Source organism: Petromyzon marinus, chromosome 2 (assembly GCF_048934315.1).
Source record: "Petromyzon marinus isolate PM22_M1 ecotype Great Lakes invasive population chromosome 2, UKy_Petmar_22M1.pri1.0, whole genome shotgun sequence".
Lineage (NCBI taxonomy): Eukaryota > Metazoa > Chordata > Hyperoartia > Petromyzontiformes > Petromyzontidae > Petromyzon > Petromyzon marinus.
Genome location: NC_133668.1, coordinates 13,360,992 through 13,370,334, shown reverse-complemented (window position 1 = coordinate 13,370,334; position 9,343 = coordinate 13,360,992). Strand labels below are relative to the sequence as shown.

General features: G+C 46.4%; 1 protein-coding gene across 1 annotated transcript; it reads right to left on the bottom strand.

Moving 5' to 3' along the window:
- Nucleotides 1-775: 775 nt before the first annotated feature.
- GPBAR1 (G protein-coupled bile acid receptor 1) lies at nt 776-8,851 on the bottom strand. The gene is made up of 3 exons (XM_032962231.2): nt 7,714-8,851; nt 5,178-5,588; nt 776-2,866 (listed from the first exon to the last, which is right to left on the bottom strand). Exons 1-3 carry the CDS (start codon nt 8,181-8,183, stop codon nt 2,476-2,478), a joined length of 1,272 nt encoding a protein of 423 aa, XP_032818122.2. The 5' UTR covers nt 8,184-8,851; the 3' UTR covers nt 776-2,475.
- Between the last annotated feature and the right edge of the window lie 492 nt (nt 8,852-9,343).

Below are 9,343 nucleotides of genomic sequence, written 5' to 3'. Positions count from 1 at the left end.
CAACATACTCTCATCCTTTGGCAAGTGTGACCCACTGTGAACATATGATCTGCAACATATATGGATTTCCCACAATCTAAACCACCACTCGCAACACGTTGGCTAATTAAGAGTAACGTGCCATTTTGCTGCTGGGTGGAGCAGTAGAATGCATGGTTAGCGCATTACTCTATGAGCCCAGTGAGCGAAGTTTTATATTCTGCCACACGACTAACACCAGTGTTAAGTAATATCTGAACTGGTTTTAAGCACCCCATTCACTAACTCACGCTGATCAGCATGGTGAAGTTTGCTCAAACAACCTCCAAGACCAAAAAGGTGTGTGGGAAGGCCTTCCTCCATCCATCCAACAGTGGATTGAATAAAGGGATGTTTTACATTACTTTACCCGTGTTACCTCTGGGTGGAGGCATGGAAGCAATGGTGCAATATATTAACATAGTCACAGCTCCCAGTCCTCATTTCTCGTTTTTTGTTTCCTGTATGATCTTTAACGCCACTCTCTCCGGATTCTGAAACGAGAATTTGAGGTTGAGAGCAGAGCGCTGGGCGCAGCTGACTGTGTTTACACGTGCTACAGGTTTGTTTAGACAGGCACTATACGAGTGCTGTCAAACGGTTAAAGCTAGGCTATTCGTATTGGGTGGACATGCATTGTGGGGTCAGGCTCTTGAGCAGCACGGGTCAGTAGAATAACCGAATGCGTGAAATAGTAAAACGGCGTGGTTGAGCTCCCACCGTAACATGGAGAGATGCACAGACGAACAGATTAATTTGGGGCAGCAGTTTATATCAATAATACCGATAAGTACGCATTACAAATACGATACATTGTATGCAATAAATACCGAGTCATATCAGAAAGCAAAAATAATATCTTGATATATACAAAGCATATGTTTCTATCTCTGATAGGTTAAAATATATACATCAATGTCCTAATGAAAAGGAGTACAGAACAGCTCCCTTTGATATGTGTTTATGAGGCATACATAGAAGTGACAAGCAACACATGAATGGTGATGAGGTAGGGGATAAGCCAATACAAAACACAAACAGATGAGTGCGAGAGGGTTATTAAACATCGTAAAGAGGTAAATGTTTGTAAGGAACATACAGTATTGTGCATACATATTACATAACCAGGCTGGGCGGCATTGTACAGGTTCGTAACAAAAATGATGCATTTGAAATCCCAGTCAGTGGCTGATTGAACAAATCATTATTCTGTGGTCGACAGTGATTGTCTTCTGCAAATAATGGGAAATTTCCATGTCTGCCTCATGGCCCTTCACTGAAGACGGGTGCTGCCAAAATGCGAAATTAAGGACATAGACACCCTGACTTTGACTTAGAATAAATACAGATATATGCATACATTCACACATGGGTGGAGTAATATACAAATAATAATATGTACTCCAAAATAAATACATACATTCTTAAATACATCGACGAATAACAACAGCTGCCATCCACGACTAAGTGGCGGTGACATTACCACATCGCTTGTGCCAGGTGAGGTGCTCTTTGAGACCATGTAACGTGTCAAAGGCTTTCTGGCAGGAGGTCACGAGACAGACCCAAGTGTTACGGGTGAAATAAGGTATCTAGCATATTCACCACCTGTGCTCCACACTGCGCCAACTTGTTTAGCTCACCAGCGCTCTCTGCTCGTTGTTTTGAACGTCGCATTTGCACCCTCATTTATAACTGGAGGGCAGCTGCCTCTAACTTTCCACTAGCATCTTTATCCAGCCTCCTCCACACAGTACGATCTCGGCATCACTGCTACCATCAACGGCACCTATGTCAATATGTATATATGCACAAATACATACATGGACCCATTTAGCAGATCGGAGGCCGGCACGGCACATGAAGAGTGGGTGAGGCCTGCACCAAGCTTGGCCGCTTTTGTCTTCCCAATGTTGATGTTTACACACTGCACTAGGTACTCGGTTATCGTTGAGTCAACCTAGGGGAGGCCCGGAACCCGCTCAACTAATTTCCACTAAAGCTAACCTTAGCCGGAAATTGAATTTAGGTTGTCGGGTTCGTAGTGTAGTGTTCTCACCACGACGTCACTGCTCAAAGACAAAGATTCCCCGTCTAGCCGTAACAGACTGTTGGGGCAAGTGCTGTTAAAGAGCACCTATGTATGCCAACGCAGCGCACAAATGGTGTGGCCAGCACCACGCCTGGCTGCCTTTGTCTCCCCAATGTTCACATATACACACCACACCAGGTATAAATTTAAGGATTAAACGATCTAGGGGATGCCCAGGATCGGTTCAGATATTCGTCAGCGAGGTTATCCGTGAACTGGAATTTAATTCAGGTCGTCGGGTTTGTAGCGCAGTGCGCTCACCAATACACTACTGCTCCCCACTAAGCCACCGCTCAGTCAAATACACACACACGCATACTCGACACAGCCACACTAACCCTGATCTAATCACACGCACTACAGGTTTAATCTGCACCCTCCATCTCCCCACACTGCTGGGCACCACTGCTGCTGCTGCTGTTGGTGGTTGGCGTTGATCTGGCCTTCGCGCTGTCCTCAAGCTGGCCTCGACGGAAAGGGCAGCACGAAACCCACGGCATTGCAGAGGAAGAGAAGGTGGTGGTGGTCGTGGCGGCGGTGGCGTCGGCAACATCAGGTGGTGCCGAGGCAGTGGATGGCACCACCGGGCGGGCACAACGGCAGATGCCGCACGAGAGCAGACGAAGCAATGACCGCGTGTACCTCCGGCGGCCTGAGATGAGGATGAGTGGCACCAGTGCCGAGGCCGTGTACGCCAGGCTCATGAGGACGATGAGCGCCTCGGTGTGACGCTCCGCGTCCTCCTGCTTGCCAGACCTAAAAGGTCAAGTCCAGTTTATTTGTTTAACCAGGTAAGAGCTCAAGAGACCAGGATATTCTCATTTGCAAGTGACCTGGTTCACCAAAACGACAAAAGCATAAAAAATACATCCGACTACATGATTGAAACAGATAGAAATAAGTGCAAAAATAACTGTGTCGCATGGGAAATATTGTACAAACAAATTTACGTAAAATTATAATTCCCTGTAGCGTGAGTCAGTTCAAGTGAAGTCCTGCAATTGCTTGCTTAACCCACTGGTGGCAGATGGTTTCCACAAGGGTGGGTTCTAGAGAACCCTTCGAAGGGGTGATTGGCCTACTCTTCCACGAAGAACTTCCTGGAAGATGTGGGAGTATCAACAAACAGTATCTCACCCCAACACTCGCAACCTGCTAATCAACTCACTGTCCTAAACCCATTTTGCTAAAATTATGCAGGTTTCAGCAACTCTGTGATTAAACTAGGCATTCAAGTCTAGCGAGCTGACGATGATAGCCTGGTCATACATATATAGCCCATTGTATTAAATATGGATCTTCACTTGCAATTGTGAGCATTAAACATATTAGTTTTTGACTGCCATACGATGAACATATATCTTTGCTAGGGTGGCTGGAAAATACAGCAGCTCTCGTGTTTAGTTTCCCAAGTAAAAAATACGTGGTCACATCTGGCTGTATAAAGGACATACAGTATAAGGCAAACAAAACTCAAGAGGCTTGCATTGACGGTTGCGTATAAACATAGCCTGAAAACACTTAATCACCACTGCTATTAACAGCTAAAACGTTAGACTTAAACAAAAATCGCAAGCTAATGTCTCTGTTACTGACCTTCCTCTATACTCTGAATAGAAGGTATTTTCCCATGATATTCAAAGTAATAATAGTTACTGCGTTACGTAGGGTTGTCTACACTAAGGTACAAAGAACTGGGGTATCATTTTAACATGAATACAGTATCTCCCAATGCCCGAAGAGGGGAGAGCTACGTGTAACAGGATTGTCATGAGTGGTGTATTATGCAACTGACAAAATCCGAGACTTTTAATGTCTTGGGAAGACTTCGAAAATTTGACCTAAATCATAGATGTGACCTCAAACATAGGATGACCCCGGGAAATTCAGGAGATGGGGCAACCTTAGTTTTACATACCAAACGAGAGTGGTGCAACACTCATGTTAAATAAGGCTTCTGAGTCAGTCGTGGGAATTCTATATTCCTATGATGAGGGCTGACAATCCACTGGACAGCCATTGCTGACATGATACCCATTTTTTTACCACAGCGATAACTGGCTAGGCCAATCCCTAACCAATATTTAACTTTGCAATGCTCATATTGTGAGCCGAGTACTGTGAACCACAATGCAACCAAAAACTGAACCCTAAACATTAACAAATTATGAAAGGTGAAATAATCTTATTCAGCCCTGTTATCTGCTACTCCTCGTGTCAACTCTGACATTTCTTCATACATCCCCAGCTCCTCCTCTGATCTCGAATCCTGACGGGATTCAACAATTATGACGTCATCCTGCAATATTTAAGACCGGAAGCAGGTGGATGGCTTCACGATTCAGGCAAATCGCCCGAAGATGCTGGATGTAATTTACAGCGATATGTCGTACTCAAATTGTAAATGTTGTGGATCCACTCTTCAACACAGCGGTGGGCTAAAGTAGTGAACTATTTGTCTTTTGTCAACGTCAACGTGACACATTTTTTACTAATTGGCCGTGTGGGGTGGTGGAGGGTTGCGACACATTTATAAATAACTCGATCTAACCCAAAAAACATTTATGATGAATAATACTGATCGCGAAAGCCTACTTGTTAATCTGACATCTATTGTTACGTGCGGATTGATTCCATCATCTGTACTTTTCACGGATAGCAAGAATCGCCTGGATATGGACTCAAGGAAGTGCAAAATTAATGCTATTATCCGTGTGTTGTGTTATGGATAAGAGGAGAGATCTAGAAATGGCTGCAGATTTATCCCATTATCCACATTTATCTTCGTGTAAGTCTATCTGTGTCGACCACCCAGACTAATGTGTCCATAATGTCCACCCACACCACATCCCATTATAGAGTTTTTTTGGGTTAGATCGCGTAAATATGAAAGTGTCATTAAACCAGCCACCATCCGACACAGCCAATTAGTAAGGTTTGTAACATAAACAAAACATACCAATTCGTTACTAGTTCAGCACACCGTTGTGCTTGGAGAGTAAACCCACAACATTAACAACTCGAGGGGGAAAAAATCCCATTGTCGTTTTGTAATTGAACCTCTGACCTTGTGCTCAGGCTCATGAAGAAGGAAGTCTGCACGAACACCAGGTAGGGCAGCCAGCATGCGCAGAACGCAGTCGAGGACAACAAGAGGCTGCGTATCTGCCGCGCCCGCGCACGCCGCGCGCCCTCGGGCAGCCGTCCCGCGTTGGCCGAGCGCTGCAGGCGGCCGATGTTGCGGACATGGTGCCGGGCGATGCACAGGACCCGGGCCGACAGGACCGCCATAGCCAGCACGCCAGGCACAATGAGCCCGTATATCTCCAGGTAGATGTAAGCGGGCGGAAAGTGAAGCTTGAAGCAGCATATGTGCTCGCTGCCATTCCCGGGTGGCCAGTTGTTCCAGCCCAGGGCCGGGAGAGAAGCGTACGTTAGTGGCACCACCCAAGCCGCGACGATCAGCAGTGGGCAGAGCCTGGCAAAGGCACGCACAGAGATTTGCAGTGGGTTTGAGAGGGCAGTGCGCAGCCATGGTGTCCAGTGCTGTGCGGGTCAATCTGCCAAACCTATGTTTTTGTTAAAATGTATTGTTTACTGGACAAATAGATTATATCATAGGGCTTGCGGGCAGTGGAGGGCAGTGCAGCAAAATTTAGTGTTGTACGATACATATATGCTTGTACGTCTATGCCCTCCGCCTTCAACTAACCTGCACTGGCCAGCGTATAGCATAGTTAAACCCACACGTTCGACATGACGTGGGGCTGAGGGCCTCTCCATGCCGTGTTTATGTACAAGGTGATTATGTTGGAAGTTCTACAAATGAGGTAATATCACAATCGAAATTTTCAACTCATCCTAATAATGGGGTATAATTTTTGCATCGTTTTTGTGCTGTTTTTAGAAATTTGTCATAAGTAAATCGTATCACGCACACGGACCCGAGCGTGGCACCGCCCATTCGGTACACAGGCCTCGCTAACGCACAGGTCATTATGTGTGTGCTGATGAATGATGATTATAATAATAATTACTATTATAATGATGGTCACGACTATAATGACTAGGCTGATCATGGTGACAACCATGCTGACCACATGATCATCATCACGCTGACTGCCACACACCTGCACATGCGGGAGCTTCTATTGGGCATTATATGGTGATCACGATTGTCATGATGATGAAAATCTAGACCGTGATGACTATAATGATGTGTTATGCTGACAACTCCATAGGTTACACATTAGAATGCCGTTTCGCTCATGATGATAATTAATAATCATGACGAATATTGTTCATACAGATGACAGATCGGAGTGCTTTTGGAAAGCAAAACTTGGTCATGAAAAGTAGCATATCGATGGAGCAAAATAATAAATTCTTAAATCAGTGCGTACTACCTCAACACGGTTCAGAAACGTGGTTATTAATAAGGGAGCAACAACTAAAAAGTGCAAAGCATGGGAATCATGCTTGGAATCGCAGGTCGCGCTTCCAATGGGAGCAATGTTTCATGAGTCTCAATGGGTTGATTTAATTTTCGATTTAAAGCTTTCGTGACTGCAAGGAATCATCTTCTTTGGTTCTTTCGGTAAGGTCACGTAGAATGAGAATAAAATAATAAAATAACACAATAAAATTCTCACGACGTTTCGGCGACAACGCAAGCGGCCGAAACGTGAGAATTTTATTGTGTTATTTTATTTTATTCTCATTCTACGTGACCTTACCGAAAGAACCAAAGAAGGTTGAATTAATCTTCCGGTTAAAAATGAACGCATGGATTAGAGAACATGTGTCGTATAATTGCATCATTCAGTCCATTCAGGAAATTAAGTGGGCTTGGACGGGACACGCCGCGAGCAGGCAAGATAGTACATGGATGATAGTCCAATTATGAAGGTAGTGGCAATGATCGGAACACATCCGAGAGTACGACCACCAGGGAAACAGCCGTGAATTCATCTCGTGTGATAGGTGGACTATTATATCGCAAGATCGTGAGAGATGGCGGCGGTTTGGATAAGCCTTCATCCAGGAGTGAATTGTCCATCGCTGATAATGATCATGATCACAAGAACGATGATGATCACGCTGATGTAGCTACTGCTGATAATGATGATGACAGTGCTGATGCAGATCACAATGGTCATGGCAATAATGCTAAATTACCCAAAAATTGCTCAAATGAAATATATATACAGCAATCATCGCTCCCCACTGAGATAACGTGGCAGGACCATCATCGAAAATGTGTTATGAGACTTGGTGAGGATTTCCTGGGTAAACAAGCATCATTTTACAATCAATGCTGCTGGTGATAACGATCATCACCTATTAAGGCTGACACCGCATACGACGAAGTGGCATCCGTGAAAAGGAACTTTATGGCTCATCGGATTCCTACCAGGTTCAGATAACTCTCACTGGTGTTGGCGAAACAAAAAACCAACAACTACCGTTCACCACGAAGTGACGGCGACGTCACCGTAACGCGTGTGCCACTGCCAGGTGCACTTTGAGGCCACGTGAAGTGTTGAAGGCTCGCTGCTGGCAGGTCAGATGGATGCACCCACACATTCCGCACACCGACTGACCTGCGGATGCGCGAGTCGCCGTGGCGGAACGACCACGCCACGCTCAGGAACCTCTCGGCGTGCACCGCCACGAGGTTCGCGAGCAGGGAGAGCGCCGCGAAGTTGGGCAGCAGCTGCTGCAGCACGCACAGCGTGCGCTCGCTGCGACCGACACCCATGCGGGGAAACGTGGACAGGGTGCCGCCGAGCATCACATCGGCCACGGCCAGGCTCAGCAGGAGCAGGGAGCTGGGAGCCGGCGAAGCGCGTGAGCGACGGAGGGACGCGGCGATGCCGACCACCGTCACCAAGTTGCCGAGGAGGATGAGCGCGCTGAGCGGTGCGCAGAGTGCCACCGTGAGCACGAGAAGCCGTCGCGGGTCCCGCGTGCGGCATGGGCTCGCGTCGTCGGTATCCTGCTGGTGCTGCTGCTGATGCTGTTGTAGTTGCCAAGAGGGAGATGTTGCGTTGTCTGCGAGCCAGCTGTACATGGTTCTGTGGAGTTGACGGTGGTGGCGGTGGAGGCACCGTCGGGTTCTTGTTATGATGGTGGTGGTGGTGATGATGATGAAGCGGTGGGTGGGTGGGGTAAAGTCTGGTACTTTTTTTTCATATGAACACGTGGAGAATTCGTCGGTGAGAAGTGGCTGCCGCTGTCAGATGAAAACGTTCAAATATTACTTTTCTACACCGTGCGTTTAGGTGTACAGTATATTTAAAGGTAACCAGTGTTTAACTTGCGACGTTGTCTGTGCATCCATACTCGAGACCTTCCTCAATTCCCCCTCTGCCTATGTATGACTTGTCACTGCTTCTCCGTACAGTATCGAAACATTCACATCCGCCGTTTCCGTACGGGGTACTCACGGGACACCTTTGGAGAAAGATGATGTCTGTCGGGGTACGAAGGAGATATCTATGGGGATTCGAAAGGGATACCTATGGAAGCAGTAAGAGGATACCTGTGCGGTCGCAGGAAGGTAAAATAGTCCAAATCGTTTCTTTTATCGTATGTTCGATACGCACAAATGTAGTGTGTGTGAGCGGAGTTTTGCGCTCTTCGGAATAACAAAGCTTAGTCATCTAGCAGGGGGCGGGGTGGGGCGCAGTGGTTAGCGCACTGCGATATGAAGCCACCCGATTTTAACGCGTAGGAGGCTGCCCGTGCACACCGGGTATGGGCAGTTGCGTGTTGAGCATGTGTTCCCCTTTACATTCCGCCACGCATTTCAGTGCCGAGAAGTGATTTTTTTTTCAACTACCGAAGAAGGTAGAAAGATTGAGAGAAAAGATTCTCAACACTCCTCCGAGCCCGGAGTGATGGCGAGTGATCGTTCCCCCACCCACACTGACCAGCGTGGTGAAGTATGGTCAATCCCCCATGATCAGGGGCTAATCGTTACACGAATATTAACTAAATTAATACTAACTAAATTATCTGATGACGACCTCCAAAGTGGTCTGAATCGGCGCTACATCAGTTTCAGTTTTTTTTTCATTTATTTGGTATAACCCTGTGAGCCATTCGGCTCTTGAATCGGGTGCAACCGCAACAAACAAAAACATGAACAAGAAACATATTAAATTGACTACGCGCAAACAGAAAAATCCACGAAAAAACAGCAAAGTCTTCCAGAAAAAGCACCGTATA